This window comes from Schistocerca gregaria, chromosome 4 (genome assembly GCF_023897955.1).
Source record: "Schistocerca gregaria isolate iqSchGreg1 chromosome 4, iqSchGreg1.2, whole genome shotgun sequence".
NCBI classification, from domain to species: Eukaryota; Metazoa; Arthropoda; class Insecta; order Orthoptera; family Acrididae; genus Schistocerca; species Schistocerca gregaria.
In genome coordinates, this window is record NC_064923.1 from 684,424,112 (window position 1) to 684,445,132 (window position 21,021).

Sequence of the window (21,021 nt, forward strand, 5' to 3'; positions counted from 1 at the left end):
AGCACAAGTAACTTAGCGAGCAGGTAGTCAGATAACTGATAATGATGCAGTGGCCAAAATTGCAAGTAACAACAACCTCTGCAGCAGTTAGAGAGTTAATACGTTGTGACAAATGAAAATTTGGATAAAGTTGTAAAATCGTAATTTGAACCCATTTCGTGTCTACAGGGATACGTGATGCTTCCTACTGTCTTATTACACCCTTAATTACACCCCTCTTCGTTATACTTCAAACACTCAACTTCTATTTCTCTATCAATGAATGTCTCCTTGTTTGACTGTTCTAATAATTTCATGCACTTCATCCCCCATTCCCAATGCATTTTATCAGCTTTTGTCAGCTCTCTCTTGCTTTTAGCAACCCGTGATTTCATTTAAGGTTAGTTTCATCTTTGACATATCAGTAACTGCCAGCTCATTTTAACGCAATTAAATTTTAATATTCACCACTTTCTCCCTCCCTCCACCTTGTATTTTTTTCTGACACCAAACATTTGACATGATTGTATCACACCCCCTCTCTGCTCTATGTTATCTTTCACTTTCTTTCTACTCTCTATCTTTCCCTCTCTCTTGCCTAAGGAACTGTTCTGACAGCTAAAGAATCACGTATGCTTGTAATCTGAGTCCCTGCCCTGCTGCAATTGTTTGTTCAGCTTGTTGGTAAATGAGCCTTTCTTTTACTATGTATGTTTTCTGTGCTTCCTCGAGTTCTTCCTCTACCCTCTTCCCCTATCAATTTCTGTTTGGGAGTTCAAAAAAGCATTTTACTTCACAATTTTCAAGATTCTGTTAATCTTTTAAATGATGTTGCTAAATCTAATATCTTAATTACTTATGGCAATATAACATTTTTATCTATCTCGGGCATACTCACCTACACATATGTTGCAGACTTTGAACTTGCTTGAAGCGAGACACCGGATGCAATAGCTGCACTCGCATCGGGCCCAGTACTGGTCTACGATGCAGAAAGAATAAATAACGCCCACTTCTTGAGTGTTCTACTGCATTTTCGATGAAATCCACAATAGTATGACTTTTGAATTTTGTACAACTTCCAAAGCTAAAATTTCCTATGAGAAAAACAATGAAATTCGATGCCAAATTACAAAGTATAACCACAAATAAAATGTATAATAAATGTAATGGTTATTTCACACAAAAAAGGCAGAAAAACTGTAGTTCTTTGTACCATAACCTTTGCCAGACAATGTTATCAACAATATATAACAGTCTGCTGCAACCCAATATTCAAGAAAGGTCAAATATGTAAACACTTTACAAAAAATGACACCTAATATTAGACATACCTTGATCATGTTCTATCCTAACATGACGAATGCAACCATGCAGTTTAAAAGTGAGTGAGAAGATGTAGTGATCATCACTACTATCACGAACAATAAATGACCCATCAGGCTCGTTTGACAGAATTTTTTCAGCTGCCTCTCCAGAAATTGGACCCCAATACCAACCGTACTGCAAGACAAGATGTAATAAATAAGCTGTATAAAATGAGCTATGGGAAGGATGTGGGACATCATGTTTCTATGAACCAATTTTGCAGAGTATAACTGGAGAGAAACTCAACTCAAATCTTCAAATTAAAATGGGAAACTATACCATTTCCAAACCACTATGTTGTTACTTGAAAAAAATGAATAATACTTTGCCAAGACTCAATTATTTTCATACACATTCACAAAAATTACACTAAAAAGGCTACTACTAGATACACAAGATGTTCTTATTGTATATGAAACGTGATAACTTCTCGTAGAATAAGTAACAATTCAGTGTCAAGAAACTGATTAACAGTTTGCTCAGCCAAGTTCTGTTTTTATTTGAAAATGGATTTAGCGAAGATTGAAACATATGGTTAATTAAACAAGCCAGTAACAGTTGGAGCTGTTTTGTTCTTCATAACTGTTACAAAACAATTGTAAGATGAAGTTTTGTTAAACAATGCAAGATGGACAAAAGTTCACAAAAACGTATTTGAGATGTAACACATTGTTTCATTCATCATAAGTAAAGTTTTTTTACTGATATGACAATGAGCAACCGGCCAACAAAGCTCAAACCAACATATAACAAATTAAATATATACTTTGCATCAAACTGTCATAATATGGCGGCACTCAATCATGAGATATAGCAGTTACACAGAAGTGAAATCCGAGAAAGAATGCACCACTGTTAACCTTGTTGAATATGCTCATATTCAAACAAACTTGTTGACATCTCTAGCCTGAAAGACAATAAATTCCAAACAAAAAAGGTTGTGAATGTAACCATCACAATCATACATATTACTGTTCAATTGACAGATTACACTATGTGATCAAAAGTATCCAGACACCTGGCTGAAAATGACTTACAAGTTTGTGGCACCCTTCATCGGTACCACTGGCATTCAATATGGTGTTGGCCCACGGTTAACCTTGATGACAGCTTCCACTCTCACAGGCATATGTTCAAGCAGGTGCTGGGAGGTTTCTTGGGGAATGGCAGCCCATTCTTAACAAGTCGGCACTCCAAAACATCCCAAAGGTGTTCTGTAGGGTTCAGGTCAGGACTCTGTGCAGGCCAGTCCATTACAGAGATGTTACTGTGCATTATGAACAGGTACTTGAGCGTGTTGAAAGATGCAGTCACCATCCACGAATTGCTCTTCAACAGTGGGAAGCAAGAAGGTGCTTAAAACATCAATGTAGGCCTGTGCTGTTATAGTGCCAAGCAAAACAACAAGGGGTGCAAGCCCCCCCCCCATGAAAAAAATGACCATACCATACACCACCTCCTCTGAATTTTACTGCTGGCACTACACACGCTGGCAGATGACATTCACCGGACATTCACCATACCCACACCCTGCCATCAGATCGCCACATTGTGTACCATGATTCATCACTCCACACAACGTTTTTCCACAGTTCAGTCATCCAATGTTTACGCTCTTTACACCAAGCGAGGCATCGTTTGGCATTTACCGGCATGTTGTGTGTCTTATGAGCAGCCACTCGACCATGAAATGCAAGTTTCCTCAACTGCCACCTAACTGTAATAGTACTTGCAGTGGATTCTGATGCAGTTTGGAATTCCTGTGTGATGGTCTGCATAGATGTCTGCCTATTACACATTATGACCCTCTTCAACTGTCGGAGTCTCTGTCAGTCAACAGACGATTTCGGCATGTATGCTTTTGTGCTGTAGGTGTCCCTTCACACTTCCACTTCACTATCACATCAGAAACAGTGGACCTAGGGATGTTTAGGAGTGTGGAAATCTTGCATACAGACATATGACACAAGTGAAACCCAATCACCTGACCACGTTCAAAGTCCGTCAGTTCCACAGCGTACCCCATTCTGCTCCCTCAAGATGTCTAATAACTATCGAGGTGGTTGATATGGAGTACCTGGAAGTAGGTGGTAGCAAAATGCACCTTATATGAAAAACATGATTTTGGAGGTGTGCAGATACTTTTGATCACATAGTGTATGTTGTGTCTGTATTCAGCAATGACCTGAGGTTTTAATAAACAGATATCCATTTGTTCAACAAATTGAAATAATTCGGAATTAACTCCATATCTGTGTTCAATGTCATCACCATTTCTGGGTTAATAAACAAAAATGCTGAATCTGATTAGTTGTTTGTCCAAATCTGTCATCAATAATTCCAGTGGGCAGTTTTAATCTCCGATGGTAATATTTTTACTAAGTGGACTCAATAAATCTGATTTGTGTAAGGCACCACATCTACAAAACTTCTTCATTGGTAATATAGTACGTGGTCACTCACCAGTCATTTTACTTTTAAAAATGGCATCTTTTAACAGACATGAAGTGACGTGGAATAGAGGTTAAGGCCCTGGACTCACATTCAGGATGAATGGTGTTTAACTTCCATGTTTTGCCATCCAGATTCAGGTTTTCTGGAGTTTTCCTAACTTAATTAAAGAGAATGCCAGGATAGTTCCTTATAAAAGGATATTGTCAATTTTTTCCCCAACCTTGCCTGATCATAATTTAGTTGCATTCATCTCCCATGACCTCACACCTCACTGTCAACAGGATGTCGAAACCTACTGTTTAAACTGGCCACCAAATTATGACAAATTAACAAACACAGGAGAAGCCTTTAAAAATTCAAGTTAAGTTGCATATAAAAGTTGATGATAAGCAAAAAACCAAATATTAGCAAAATGCCCCGACCACTAGAAGGACCACATTCTGTCCATTCTGTCAAACACAGCTTAAATAGTTTAATCATACTGTGTTTTGACCTCAAATCTGCTTCATCACTAGGGGGGTGGGGAGAGGGGGAGAGGCGGGAGAGGGGGGAGAGGGAGAATGGCAAAAAGTGCAATGGATAAAGTGTCGATCAGAGGAAAGAGCAGACCAGAGGAAATCATGGAAAATGTGTATCATGAATTCCAAAATGGTGAAAATATGAGGGCTACCTCAAAGACCCACACAAGAGAATTTGTAACTTCAATGTGAGCAATTCTGTTGCTGCTACTGCGAATTCTACAATGGATTTCAAATTTATGTGAAACTAATTAATTTATGAAACAATTAATATTCAGTTTCAGAAACAGCTACATCTGCCATTGCTGACTGTACCTCAGTATTCGTTAGATTCTGACCTTTGCCATTCTACTTTTGTTAACCAGGTTTTCATGCACCAGATGAGACTTTATTAATTGACTGAGTCATCAATTAATATTTTTGCACAATTTACAATAATTTTCACAATGGTGCTTGTACTCATATGTAAGATATTCCCACCGTGGATGCATGAAGTGAAGACATAAACTTGTCTAAATTTCTCGAGTAGCATATTTTTGGTAAACCAAAGTTTTAGCAATAATTATAGTCCATAATAAACAGCAAAATCTAGCCTTGCCATTTTTCAAATGATTTTGGAGTTCCTGAAACAGCAATTTGTTCATTTAACAGTCTTTATACAGTCAGACGTCATTCAAAGTCTACAGTCTGTGCCCAATCCTAGTTGAAGTATCAAGCATGTAACACTTTAGTTTAGTATGGCCACAGTGTATGTTCATGCAATTGCCATGCACAAGTTGTTTGCAAAAATACCTGTATCGGTATACATGAAGACACAATAATGCGCATGTTTAAAGGCTTAAAGTGATGTCTTTTAACTCAAATTGATGAATATTTTGAATGAAATGTGTTGGACTTGGTATAAGGCTTGGGCTATTATTGTCATCAGAAAGAGTGATTGTTGAAAATTGTGACTTTCATTAATGACTGAACTAAGTGAACTACTGCAGTGTACGTCTATCTAGTGGATTACTAAAAAGAAAATGCTGTATGTGAACTATGGTGATTTGTGTAAATATGGGCTGCGTTCTATGCCACACTTAATTTTTTTCGTTTGGTGACTTGTCAGAACTATCACTGATTATTGGACAGTGTTTCATTATTTGTACTTCCGTACCTTTACAATTTATCTGAGTAATTCTGCAACTAGACTCTTGGTTTTTTGTGGGTGCCAACTGGCTGTTTGGTGCTAATAATCTCACAAAGAAAAACTGGTCAATGTCACAACAATACAACACCGAGGCTAACAAATGAGTAAAAAAACGTGCAACCTTAACTGTGGTGTTGATTACATTTTCCGCGCAAACATCATCAAAAACTAAATAAGATTTTCAACTTCAAGACAACAGACTGACATTCTACCAAAGAGGTGACAAGAAACTACAGGAAATAGGGTTGGCGACTTACACATTATGTATTTATCCTGTTAGCGAAAGGACTGGAACAGGTCCCATTTGGTATTTCGGGGAGAGTTGAGTATCTGCTTGAAGGAGATGTAGAGGCCAGGTTACAAAAGATGACACCAATAGCTGGGACAACTGTCTGCTGATCTCAAGTCATATTACACCTTAGGTCAAGGATGATGCATCGACTGGTCACCAGGCCAATATTCTATAGAATAACTATTCATCAGCAAGTTTAGCAAAAAGGGAAGCAAAATACACAATGAAATAAGTGCAGAGAAAATGTACAAGTGAAAACCTGTGGTAACTCCCCCCACCTTCTCTTTCTCTTACCACCACTCCATCTCCCATTTAGCTCATGTGTTGTTACTACCTCACTGCCAGTTGGTCCTAACAGAACACAAAACATATGGAAAATGCCTCTTTGAAACACTATTTACTACAGTAAAATTATAATAATGTGTGCATTACACACTAATGCGCTCTCCCTCCTTGAAAGAGTAATATTGTACATATAGCATTACATGAATGGCAGGATTATGAAAATGGCATTATAAATTAAATTTACATGCAATGACCCAGACATCCAGTTACCAATGCCAAATGATGAATGATGGTATTATTTAATGGGCAACTCAAATCTCTAATTTATTTTAGAGTGGGAGACGGGAGGGAGGGAGGGAGGGAGGGGGAGAGAATTATGACGACACAAAACTTAATAGCGAACAGAGGAGGTCCACATAGGGCAAACATACAGGAAGCATCTGTATTCAGAATAATCCAAATAAGAGGAATGATTGTGACTGTTTAGACAACAAACTGGAACAGAATTACAAAAGTTGGGTAACAGATAAAAGATTAAATCAGTGAAGGAATTCTAAGACACTTACAGAAAATGAAAGTGACTATGAAATGAAATAAAATGCCTACAGTGCTTCATGCAATAATTACACTCTATTTTTGGAATTATTTTCAATAGGTCTTATATTAACTGCACGGCACACACAAAATCAAATCAGAGTTATGTTTGTGACCAAGAAACCATATTATTAGCTATGCATTCATACAACATACTCTTTGAAGGAGAATGAGCATGTTGGCAACACATTTTATATGAACTCAAACCTCTAACTTTGATTACCAAGAGGATTCCGAAGTTTCCATATTCTGCCATCAAAGCCTCTTAAATGTCACAGTAGTAATTTAAACAGGGCTTCACTATGGTCTATGAAATCAACTGCCCCACACACAAATGATTTATATTACTGTCCACAAAGCACAACAGTGCTTGCTGAAGGAGGCTGACAAATAAATCGTCAAACCAGACATGTTTAATGACTGACATATCTGGCAAATGTGCCACCAGGAAAGCATTGACATCCACCCTTCTCTGAAAACATTTCGTACATTCCTTGGCACAAATGGCCAAGCATAATCTCGTTAAAAAATGTCATACAGAATTGCTTTAAAAAGGGACAGCATCACAAGCTCTCAAACCTGCCAGATGTAGTGGTTGCTGTTCAAATTTCACTCAATAAATATGGGTGAATATCACGTGATGCATGCAATAATGCCTCTAACATTGGACTCCCATACATGACGTGATTTTAAGGTTACCACAATGATCTCTTTTTCCTGTGCCTTTGTCCTGCATCGGCACAGGATTGGGAAGGTTATTTATAGATTTGCCGTGATTAGTTTAAGGGGTGGCCAGATGCCCTTCCTGTTGCCACCCAATTAGACCACCAGGATAGAATATGTTTACCCCCCCCCCCCCCCCCCGCCCCCAAATGTCTGTATGTGGATCAGAATAACAAAGTGATTGACAATGAAGCACAGCTGAGCATGAAAGGGGGTGAGGTTTTTGGTTTGCTGGTACATGCGTATGCACTATGGCTGTAGTAGCAACAGCTGTGTGATTCCTTACCGCAGTACCTTCTCACATTGCCCTTTTAATGTACAGTATTGAGTTCGCTTTACAGGATCGTTACATCTTTGTGGCTTGATAAAGGCACTCCTATGTATAAAATGATACTGTGTTATTATTTGTATATTTCATCAAAAGCAACAAGAAGAGCACTGTATTTACAATAATCAGAATGAATCATGTTCAGTTGTTGTATTCAATATGTAAGGAGCGTTTTAATGGGTCTGAATTGTTTATGTAAATACAATAACGAACAATATTAAAATAATATAAACTGCTTGACTACTTACCAATCACTGAAGTGTGCATGCAGAATGTAACACTTGTGCATACCTTAATAATCAGATGATAATTATTGTGCAACCGTGTTACACACCATTCAGTCAAAAATTCTAAATAAAACATATAAATAAAGACGAATTGAGGCAAAGGGTAAAAGCCACTTCATAATTGCTTTCTTCCTTGACACTGTTGTTATATGAGTTCTGGTCCATGGAGTTGTTGTTGTTGTTGTCTTCAGTCCTGAGACTGGTTTGGTGCAGCTCTCCATGTTACCCTATCCTGTGCAAGCTGCTTCATCTCCCAGTACCTACTGCAACCTACATCCTTCTGAATCTGCTTAGTGTATTCATCTCTTGGTCTCCCTCTACGATTTTTACCCTCCATGCTGCCCTCCAATACTAAATTGGTGATCCCTTGATGCCTCAGAAGATGTCCTACCAACCGATCCCTTCTTCTGGTCAAGTTGTGCCACAAACTTCTCTTCTCCCCAATCCGATTCAATACTTCCTCATTAGTTATGTGATCTACCCATCTAATCTTCAGCATTCTTCTGTAGCACCACATTTCGAAAGCTTCAATTCTCTTCTTGTCCAAACTATTTATCGTCCATGTTTCACTTCCATACATGGCTACACTCCATACAAATACTTTCAGAAACGACTTCCTGACACTTAAATCTATACTCGATGTTAACAAATTTCTCTTCTTCAGAAACGCTTTCCTTGCCATTGCCAGCCTACATTTTATATCCTCTCTACTTCGGCCATCATCAGTAATTTTGCTCCCCAAATAGCAAAACTCTTTTACTACTTTAAGTGTCGCATTCCTAATCTAATTCCCTCAGCATCACCCGACTTAATTCGACTACATTCCATTATTCTCGTTTTGCTTTTGTTGATGTTCATCTTATATCCTCCTTTCAAGACACTGTCCATTCCGTTCAACTACTCTTCCAAGTCCTTTGCTGTCTCTGACAGAATTACAATGTCATCGGCGAACCTCAAAGTTTTTATTTCTTCTCCATGGATTTTAATACCTACTCCGAATTTTTCTTTTGTTTCCTTTACTGCTTGCTCAATATACAGATTGAATGACATCGGGGAGAGGCTGCAACCCTGTCTTACTCCCTTCCCAACCACTGCTTCCCTTTCATGTCCCTCGACTCTCATAACTGCCATCTGGTTTCTGTACAAATTGTAAATAGCCTTTCGCTCTCTGTATTTTACCCCTGCCACCTTCAGAATTTGAAAGAGAGTATTCCAGTCAACATTGTCAAAAGCTTTCTCTAAGTCAACAAATGCTAGAAACGTAGGTTTGCCTTTCCTTAATCTTTCTTCTAAGATAAGTCGTAAGGTCAGTATTGCCTCACGTGTTCCAACATTTCTACGGGATCCAAACTGATGTTCCCCGAGGTCGGCGTCATCTAGTTTTTCCATTCGTCTGTAAAGAATTCGTGTTAGTATTTTGCATCTTTGACTTATTAAACTGATAATTCGGTAATTTTCACATCTGTCAACACCTGCTCTCTTTGGGATTGGAATTATTATATTATTCTTGAAGTCTGAGGGTATTTCGCCTGTTTCATACATCTTGCTCACCAGATGGTAGAGTTTTGTCATGACTGGCTCTCCCAAGGCCGTGAGTAGTTCCAATGGAATGTTGTCTACTCCGGGGGCCTTGTTTCGACTCAGGTCTTTCAGTGCTCTGTCATACTCTTCACGCAGTATCATATCTCCCATTTCATCTTCATCTTCATCTACACCCTCTTCGATTTCCATAATATTGTCCTAAGTACATCGTCCTAGTATAGACCCTCTATATACTCCTTCCACCTTTCTGCTTTCCCTTCTTTGCTTAGAACTGGCTTTCCATCTGAGCTCTTGATATTCATACAAGTGGTTCTCTTTTCTCCAAAGGTCTCTTTAATTCTCCTGTAGGCAGTATCTATCTTACCCCTAGTGAGATAAGCCTCTACATCCTTACATTTGTCCTCTGGCCATGCCTTCTTAGCCATTTTGCACTTCCTGTCAATCTCATTTTTGAGACGTTTGTATTCCTTTTTGCCTGCTTCATTTACTCCATTTTTATATTTTCTCCTCTCATCAATTAAATGCAATATTTCTTCTGTTACCCAAGGATTTCTACTAGCCCTCATCTTTTTACCTACTTGATCCACTGCTGCCTTCACTACTTCATCCCTCAAAGCTACCCATTCTTCTTCTACTGTATTTCTTTCCCCCATTTCTGTCAATTGTTCCCTTATGCTCTCCCTGAAACTCTGTACAACCTCTGGTTCTTCCAGTTTATCCAGGTCCCATCTCCTTAAATTCCCATCTTTTTGCAGTTTCTTCAGTTTTAATCTACAGGTCATAACCAATAGATTGAGGTCAGAGTCCACATTTGCCCCTGGAAATGTTTTACAATTTAAAACCTGGTTCCTAAATCTCTGTCTCACCATTATATAATCTATCTGATACCTTTTAGTATCTCCAGGGTTCTTCCATGTATACAGCCTTCTTATCTGATTCTTGAACCAAGTGTTAGCTATGATTATGTTGTGCTCTGTGCAAAATTCTACCAGGCGGCTTCCTCTTTCGTTTCGTACCCCCAATCCATAATCACCTACTATGTTTCCTTCTCTCCCTTTTCCTACTGACGAATTCCAGTCACCCATGACTATTAAAATTTCATCACCCTTCACTATCTGAATAATTTCTTTTATTTGATCATACATTTCTTCAATTTCTTCGTCATATGCAGAGTTAGTTGGCATATAAACTTGTACTACTGTATTAGGTGTAGGCTTCGTATCTATCTTGGCCACAATAATGCGTTCACTATGTTGTTTGTAGTAGCTTACCTGCATTCCTATTTTCCTATTCATTATTAAACCTACTCCTGCATTACCCCTATTTGATTTTGTGTTTATAACCCTGTAGTCACCTGACCAGAAGTCTTGTTCCTCCTGCCACCGAACTTCACTAATTCCCACTATATCTAACTTTAACCTATCCATTTCCGTTTTTAAATTTTCTAACCTACCTGCCCGATTAAGGGATCTGACATTCCACACTCCGATCCGTAGAACGCACCAGTTTTCTTTCTCCTGATAACGACATCCTCTTGAGTAGTCCCCGCCCGAAGATCCGAATGGGGGACTATTTTACCCAAGAGGACGCCATCATCATTTAATCATACAGTAAGGCTGCATGCCGTCGGGAAAAATTACGGCTGTAGTTTCCCCTTGCTTTCAGCCGTTCGCAGTACCAGCACAGCAAGACCGTTTTGGTTATTGTTACAAGGCCAGATCAGTCAATCATCCAGACTGTTGCCCTTGCAACTACTGAAAAGCTGCTGCCCTTCTTCAGGAACCACACGTTTGTCTGGCCTCTTAATAGACATCCCTCCGTTGTGGTTGTACCTACGGTACGGCTATCTGTATCGCTGAGGCACACAAGCCTCCCCACCCACGACAAGGTCCATGGTTAATGGAGTAGCCACTGGAATTGCCCAAGGATATAATTATATTTTCTATATTAGTCTCAACACTCACTTCACTTTTCCACGGTTCTTTAACAAACGTTTCTGTGTGGTGTATAACATTTCTCCACTTCTCTGGCGTTATGTGTGCCATTGCTTCCTCTAATAATCTTTGAATTTCTGCCACAGTGAAGCTTTGTTTTCTGTTGCCACGTAATTTTTAATTCCTGCACAAAGCATTTCGATGGTGGTAGAGTGGCAGTGGTATGGTGGAAGCCTAAGAACCCTGTGGCCATGTTCTTTAGTTATGTTGACCATAACATACTGTTGAAACTGTGGCTTATCTTTCTTTATTATTTCCATGAGTTCTGCCTTACATAAATCATTTTGAATATTCAGATTGCGGTGTTTCAACATTTCAACATTTTTGTTGCCATCATTGGCACTTTAATAACTGAATGGTATGAGGCATTATTCATTAAAATGACAGACAGCTGATTTACATTTTCCAGAGTGGACCCTTGAAACACTTCTGAAAACTATTGTGGTTCATCTCCTCATGGTAGTCGTTTGTTTTCCTCGATTTGTAAATGTGGAGACAGTTAGGTAAGAAACCAGATGCACTTCCAGCAAACAAGACAATAATTCTTCCGCCCTTTTTCCAGGACAATAGCAGAATTTCAACATAAACTACCATCTGTGCAGATTTTCCTGACAGAATGATCCACATTTATTCAGGTTTCGTGAAGCCACATAATGTCGTCAAATGGCACTTTAACAACAGTTCTTAAAAATCGACAATGCCATACTACAATGCTGCCTCTCCCCATTACAATTTTCTGTCCATTACCAAAAACCAAGGGCTCTGACAACCATTAACAGAGACATTTTTCTGCCACTTAATAACTCTGCCTCACGATGAGTAACCCACAATTTTTTAATAGTTGGATGTTCTTTTCAATTGCAAGATCCGTATATGTGGTGACAAACAGCATCTTGTTGAATTTTTACACTTGGTTCTCTCCTGCTCTTCTTCCCAGGTGTCTGCTGTTTGGATGAATCAGGTTCTTTCCCTTCTGCACAGTATTTCTCCTTACAAATTCTGACGACAGTATTTGTGTGTATCTTCAGGGTGTCTGCAGCTCTTTCGACAACCTTCTTTAAGAGTCAACAGAGTTGCACCATTGTTTCTCTCTTTCTCGAAATATTCTCACACCAAGCACACAAAGTCACGTGCCTGACACACAAAGTATGAGTATATCACTGAACTTTCCGTTTAGCAGCCACACTTTTATGCACATTTCCGCTACTGGTTTAAGATATTCTGCAGTGCAAAATAAACTAGCTGCACAGAGAAATAAACCACAAAACGAAACAGATTCCAACTATTAATGTTAATGGCTGCAAGCATCATCTACAAATGGCTACAGTAGCCGCTACCTGCAGTAACAGAGAGATTCAACAATGGTGAACGGAACAGGAGGTGCAGTCAAGTGCATTCTCTGATTGGCTCTGCTGTGGTAGCAGCCCTGTGAACAGCTAGACATTAATATCTTTGTTATTCTGATCTGTGTATAGTGTTATTCAGGTGAAAGCGAGCAAAATTTTTGAAATATTTGAAAACTGTGTAACCGGTGAGGGACACGCATACCAGCCTGGCATACAGCTTGTGAAATGTGGAAAACTGGCTAAAAACCACATACAGGCTGGCCGGCATGCCAGGCCTCATCATCCATCCACTGGACAGATTTGATTTGGGACCAGCGCACATCCCCGTCCCGGAGACGGCGCTTTAATATGCTTGGCTATCCAGGTGGGCTTGACCAACACAATAATGTCTAATATATACACCAAAATCACTACAGGGCAGTTTGAAGTGAAGTTTGTCTGAAAATACTAATTTCTCCTACATAGTAAACCAATGACAGCATTCACATTCATAATGTTTTGTTCTGTAGTGTTTGTCATTTTTGGACACTGTGTGCTGCTCCAATGGCACATGTACCGCAAGTCTACAGCCTGAAGCAGATGATGTCAAATAGGAGAGACAGAGTTTCAAACATATTGAAGTATCCTGGCAAATAGCTAATATTGTAGATAAACTTTTATGATTCGTTAAGAGTCCTGTGCACAATGAACTGCTCATCATATAAGAAATTATTGTGCATGATGCAGTACATGTTTGATGCTATGTACAACCTCCTCCCATCTGCTGGTTCCACACCAGCACAGCAGCTGCAGTAGCATATACAAACAGCAAAAATATAGTAATATTTTGATAATTCAAAAATATTAATACTGTGTAGAAAAAATATTAATATTTGCACATCAATATTACACAGTTCGTATCCAATGACAATTCATCTCTCTTCACGATTCTATTTTTTGTATAATTTTGCTGGGTAATTTAATGCATGTAAATGGCTGGGAAAGTCAGTTTAAAGGTCACTAGAGCAATGGGGTGTACCACCTATAATAGGGCCTTGCCTCATAAAGTATTCTGGTGTTTCAAATCAATCTACAAGTAGGAGAAAACTTTACATTTTAAGTTCTGTACCTCCTATGAGAATGATCAGGTTTCACCAACCTGAGAAAGAGCTACACGAGTGGTAGATTTCCCCATTATGCGAACAACTTGAGGTTTACCAAGTCAGCAAAACGTAGATGACAACTAGCTAATGTAATATCTATATCTACATCTACATCCATACTCCGCAAGCCACCTGACTGCATGGAGGAGGGTACTTTGAGTACCTCTATCGGTTCTCCCTTCTATTTCAGTCTCGTATTGTTTGTGGAAAGAAAGATTGTTGGTATTCCTCTGTGTGGGCTCTAATCTCTCTGATTTTATCCTCATGGTCTCTTCACGAGATATACGTAGGAGGGATCAATATACTGCTCGACTCCTCGGTGAAGGTATGTTCTCGAAACTTCAACAAAAGCCCGTAGCAAGCTACTGAGCGTCTCTCCTGCAAAGTCTTCCTCTAGAGTTTATCTATCATCTCCGTAATGCTTTCACGATTACTAAATGATCCTGAAACAAAGCACGCTGCTTTCCGTTGGATCTTCTCTCTCACTTCTATCAACCCTATCTGGTACGGATTCCAAACTGGTTGTCAATATTCAAGCAGTGGGCGAACAAGTGTACTGTAACCTACTTCCTTTGTTTTCAGATTGCATTTCCTTAGGATTCTTCCAGTGAATCTCAGTCTGGCATCTGCTTTACCGATGATCAACTTTATATGATCATTCCATTTTAAATCACTCCTAATGCCTACTCCCAGATAATTTATGGAATTAACTGCTTCCAGTTGCTGACCTGCTATATTGTACCTAAATGATAAAGGATCTTTCTTTCTATGTATTCGCAGCACATTACACTTGTCTACATTGAGATTCAATTGCCATTACCTGCACCATGCATCAATTCGTTGCAGATCCTCCTGCATTTCAGTACAATTTTCCATTGTTACAACCTTTCCTATATACCACAGCATCATCCGCAAAAAGCCTCAGTGAACTTTCGATGTTATCCACAAGGTCATTTATGTATATTGTGAATAGCAACGGTCCTACAACACTCCCCTGTTGCACACCTGAAATCACTCGTACTTCGGAAGACTTCTCTCCATTGAGAATGACAAGCTGCGTTATGTTATCTGGAAACTCTTCAATCCAATCACACAATTGGTCTGATAGTCCATATGCTCTTACTTTGTTCATTAAATGACTGTGGGGAGCTGTATCGAATGCCTTGCGGAAGTCAAGAAACACGGCATCTACCTGGAAACCCGTGTCTATGGCCCTCCGAGTCTCGTGAGATAAAAAGATTTTACAACTCTGGAATAATATAGATATATATTTATTGAGATAACTTACAGAATCGATAGATGTGTCATTTTATAGCAACAACCTCAAGTTTGATTCACGGAGTGCATCAGAACCCCATTCCGCCATCAAAGTTAACATGACAACTTTCACTGGTGCTGAGTGTGCTGTCACTGGTATTGTGTATCTGGATATGCTTGCATTTTTTTAATTCCACAGATCGATGAAGATGACTGAGATGGGGTGGTTTACTAGTAGCAAGAGGTGCACCACCTCATTTTTCAAGGAAGTTCAAGGTTTTTTTGGCAATTGCTCTATAGGTTGGAGTATTAGCTGTGAAGGGTCAAATGCATAGCTACCTCGTTCCCCAGACTTGACACTAATGGATTTCTTTTTCTGGGGTTGAATTAAAGACCATGTGTGTGTTCCTCCCCAAAGAAACAATTTAGCTGAGCTGGAAAATCAAATCTATGCCGCCATTGCACAAGTTACACCCAATTTGCTGCAACGAATGTGGGAAGATATTGATTACCAGTGGGATGCTCGCCACATTACAAATGACAGTGACATCAAATCAAAATGACACTTCACACTCTTACGTGAAACTTGAGATTATCTGCTAAAAATGACACATCTACTGATTCTGTAAGTTCTCTTTATAAAATTTTATAGCATTCCAAAGCCGTAAAGTCCTTTTTGACTCGCGCTGCATTCTCGATCTAGTGATCACTCATTAGTAGGTAATAAGCACCACTGTCGCTCAGGACATTCATTATGGTCCTGTGCTCTTTGTAATGTTATCTTCTTAGGAAGCAACAAGCTGATATGAGATTTGCACAATTACACATGCAGTTTAGAATATCTGTAAAAGAAATTGTGACTGGGAAATAAAAGGAATTTTGGTGTTGCATCAAATGATATAAATTTTTTACGCCTGATTTGGGATTCAGGAGCTTGAACCAGTGACTTAGATGAGACTATTTCTACATATGATACACTGCTACTTACAATGGAATAATTAAATCTACAAACAGCTCAATAATACACACTAAAAAAAGATATGTTCTCGAAACAAACATGACATTCACATTTTTCTGCATATGCAATGTTCAGTTTATATGATGGAAGATTTAAAAAGAGATTTTGTGCAATCCTTAAAAAGGTCAAAACTATTCCACTTTTGACTTCAATTATTAACTAAAATAAAAATAATGATAAATGCAGTTGAAATCGAAGCAAACGAGAATCATGGATTATCTTATCATACATCAAAATGTATTATTAGAATGTAAGTATACTTACATCTTTCACTTTTTCTATACTGGAAGCAAAGTCCATGCTCAACTCTTCTCCTGCAATTTCCACATCATCATCATCTTCATTTATTAACTGTCCATCATCGGGAGAGGGCAATGGTGTTGCATCCATTGCGCCATTTGTTTCTGAAGCATCATTTGATGTTACAGCTGGAAGCGGTGGAAGAGCCCGTCTAAGGAACGGTGGTTTCCCTTCCAAATTAACTGTGCCATTAGATATCTTGCAAGGTTCAACTGAAGGCTTCGGTTGTTGTGCAACAGGTTCCCGCTTGATCACACTGCGGTCAGGCGAGGAAAATTTTCGAAATCTAAATATGTTGCAAAGTGTTTGCTTCAAGCTCATTGTAAAGCTATGTCTACCAGATGATTTCTTTTGTTTTTCCTTTTCACAAACAGAATTTTCATTCTTAATATTTCCCCTGTCCTGAACAATATCACATGATTCTTTGGCTTTCTTATTTTTAATATTTATTACAAAATTGTTCTTTTTATTTCTCCTAACATCAGCAGCATCTGTGGTACTCCCAGAAACAGTTCCGAATGTATTTGTAACTGAAGGAGCAGTGTTGCAAGTCTGACGGTGCTTTGCAATGGGTCTGTTTTCTGAAGAGTCACTAGAACTGGAATACAAATTTTGTAGGTACTGCCTCACTTCGTGGAGAGTCATGTGGACGGGCTCGGCAACTCGACGTTTTGATGTACCAGGAACACTGTGCCGTTTGCTGCCGCCTCCAGATCCCCCTCCTGAGCACACACTCACAGGGGGTGTGGGCTTTCCACTTCTACAGCCAGTGTTGCCAGGTGCACACTTTGCACTACCTACTCCAGATGACGAGGTGTGTCTTCTTCGCGGTTTCCGATGGTGTCGCTTGGGCCTACTGGGTGGTACTCTCACTTCGGGGCGCACCACGTCTACAGGTACCGCGTATATGTCACTATCAAACGGCACATTATACACATCACTGATGTCACCAGCAGTGAGAACATCATGTGACATAGCAGAAGTGATGAAGCTCGAATCGTCGGCACGATTTGCTGCAGGAACCGATAACGAATTGTGTGAGCTGGATAGCCGCGAAGATGAAAGTGAACTTCGAGAACTGGGCCGGTGACAGGGGCTGAATGCAAGCAGTTCAGGGGTCCAACACAGCCGCGCTCGACTACGGAACTGCTGCTGGACATTTGTAACTTGCACCTTCTTTGGACTGTTGTCAGGTTTCACACTTTCCGGGTGCACCACAGACTTCGAAGACACACGAAGTGCTTCTTCTAAAACGGCAGCCACAAGGCGCAATGCAAACCTTTCCAGACATCGCTCAAACTTTAGTAGTGATTCTGGAGGGCTGTCCTGAAATTCTGGTGGGGGATCGATAGGTATCACATGTTTGCAGCCATCTCCCGGAAGGTCAGGCCAGCCAGGACCTTTCTTCAATGTATTGAAATTCTCTCCACACATGCCGTCCGAGTAGTCCAGAGAGTCATCTTGCGAAAGAGACTTTTCTTCTCCGTCGCTCTCGAGGAGCTGAAAGACATCAAGTTTTGAAAACTGATTAACACGGTAATAGTCTTCTGATTTGCGGATCTCAAGTTTTGTCGCTTACCTCGAGTGGCAACTGGCCACCACCACTGCCACTGGAGATGGAGCCACTGTGCCCACTGGTCAGCAGCAGTCCACTGTCGTCGCTTGTTGGAAATACTTCTGACCACGTAGAGCAGGTAGGCGGTGACTCCATCGTTCCCCCTCAAGTCATCTGTGAAAAATACTTGTACATAATACAACTGCAGTGGCAATGAGACAGCATTTAAATCAGGTGGAACGTGCCAAGTAGTTAAACCAAAGTGTCACTGTAAGTGTTTAGCACCATGAATCAAAAGGTTCTGAAGGTGTATGTTAAAAGGAAGACACATATTTATTAAGATTTTTAGGTAAAAAAGAAAAAACTAATACATATTTACTAGGTCACACTTCTCACAGTAGTAAGAGAAGGCAGAAATTTCTAAACAGAGCTCCACACTGACGTCTTATAAGGAAGCAAATGGACAACATTAGCCTTTAAAATTTTTCAGTAACTTACATTAAAAGAATTCTTCAAAGATATTCTCTATTAGTAAAAAGAGAATGGTACTGTCACTTAGGCACAAAAAATACAATTTTCAAGATTTGTAATGTTTCTTTCTCTTTAATCTGCCACAAGTATTAAATACATTTTGATGCAGTTATTGTAACAACAAATGTATGACAGGACACTCAACATATGCTTCATTAATTGCTGCACTTCATTAATTGTTATAAATTACACAAATATTTCACAATCATATATTGTCAGCTAACATCGAAACCTCACAGCAGACAGGATTTCCCAATGTAGCCGAGAAACCAAGCGGAAATCAATATAAGTAAAAAGCAACATATTATTAACCAACTGTTTTTTGATCTTAATTAAATTGTAAATATCTTTAATTACAGACCACTGATGATGCCTTACCTAAAAAAAGCGAACTGCATCAGATGAAAAAAACACTCATTTTCTTGTCACTGCAATGACAGAACAAAAATACCCTCAGGGCATACTATTATCTCTAAACTGAAGAAACACTGAGAGGCAGTAGAAGAAGAATATTTTCCAAATTTCAAATTACTGACGTTGAATCCAAACTACCTACACAATCAACAACAACCCAGACCAATAAGTTTAATAGTGACCTCCTAAATTCAGAAGCACATAACTGCAAGATTAGCCAATGTGAGAAAACAGAATTGCATGAAAGCTACTATTACTCCAAAAATGACTGGAAAACGTAGTACTTCTTCTGAAAACAACCTTCATATTCCCTTGAGATAACTACAACTGCCACACTAGATTACATTTCTTTCAGAATTCAGTGACAACCTGTGTGCAAACTAAAGCTGTGACTTTAACCAGTTCACAATAAAAGACAGACTGAATCACTCACTGGGTCCAATGTGAAACCTAAATAAGTCTGTATTGAATGATCAATTTAATCTACATCATGTAGCCTGGAAGAAGAGTGGCAAATCACTTATATATGCCTTCAAGGACACCACAAAGCAGCTACAGTTAACATTCTCTTGCAGATAACACTGCCTAGCAAGATACATAGCTGTCTGAACATTTTTGCAAAGGGCCACACGGGACTCAAAGAAACTGCTGAAAAATGAGACACTCTTAGGACAGCGGCATGTTTGTGAAGATCCAAAGAAAACAATGAAATGATTCATGACTGTTCATTCAAAATGTTCATGGTGAGATACAGTAATTTCATGGCGGTTATTTCTAGAGCAATCTAGACGTCCAAAACATCAATGAAGTATAATATACACAAGCAGAAATTCATATTCTACTGTAATTTTACACTGTTACTGTATTGGTTTGATAGTATATTAGCTTTCATTATTTCTTCGATGAGGTCACCATTTGCTTTTGGCCATGACTGTTTCTGACGGTGCACTGCATTTTTGGCCCTTGTGCCACTGTGATGCATAAGGTTCTATGTCATATTATGGCATGAAAACAGGTTAAAAATAACCATGTCCTTGAGAATAGTCCACGGGACAAAATAACAACAGCATAATAAAAAATGTTACAGCTAGAAATTGAAAATGACATAGGTAAAAGACTTTAGAGAGACTGTGGACCGGCATTACAAGGAGTTATTGATTCCCTTATTTGCTGGATATTTCCTAACCCTTCCTCTAAATCATTGGTTCCCAAACTTTCTTAGACCCTTACCCTTGAGTGCAATTAGACATTAGCTAGTAAACCCCCCCCCCCCCCCCCCCACACACACACACTCACACAAACACCATCACCAACTCTAGCACCTAAATAAAATGCAGAATTACAGACTTGTCTTGGATACTTTTATTTTCAAAATGATGAACTATGAATGTTATTTTGTGCATTTTTTTAAGTGAATGATGATGAAATTCATGGTGCACTGCTAGTGCTACCCACAACTCCTCAGATAAGAAAGTTAACTATCCATCTTGATAATAGCCACTTGTTACAAAATATTATTCCCCTGCATTACTCCTCTCCATTGTGGCAATAGCTTGACCTGAACACTGCAACCCCATTTAAAATGTTTGCACTATACTTACAGTTTGTAAATCACTCGATTGCTGCATCCCTTACTTTTGAACTGGCAGAAATTGGAAGACTTCAGGCTGCTAATGCTTTGTGCCCTCACACAGTTACTGCTGTGTCGTGCTGTTAATTAATTCATATATCTGTTTCGAAGCAAGTGATGAAGCAATTTCTGTACTGCTGCAGGTACTATCTACAACTTGGAGAAGATATTTTCTGAGATATTTAGCATTTGTTACGCATACGTCTCACTTTTATCATCAGTGATGTACACAACAAAGCACACCTTGTGCGGTGGTTTGACTACGTGAGGAACTT

General features: G+C 39.2%; 1 protein-coding gene across 6 annotated transcripts in view; it reads right to left on the minus strand.

The window, feature by feature from the left end:
* Positions 1–21,021, minus strand: part of LOC126365850 (uncharacterized) — an 83,561-nt gene that overhangs the window by 40,921 nt on the left and 21,619 nt on the right. For 3 of the 6 annotated variants that reach the window (XM_050008504.1, XM_050008505.1, XM_050008503.1), the window contains exons 3-6: positions 18,196–18,345; positions 16,581–18,140; positions 1,314–1,482; positions 878–1,076 (exon numbers count right to left, since the gene is read on the minus strand). In XM_050008504.1, coding sequence (XP_049864461.1) covers positions 878–1,076; positions 1,314–1,482; positions 16,581–18,140; positions 18,196–18,327 — 2,060 coding nt within the window. In that variant the 5' untranslated portion in view covers positions 18,328–18,345. The remainder of the gene's footprint in view (positions 1–877; positions 1,077–1,313; positions 1,483–16,580; positions 18,141–18,195; positions 18,346–21,021) is intronic. The other 3 variants (XM_050008506.1, XM_050008508.1, XM_050008507.1) reach the window with 1 other exon arrangement.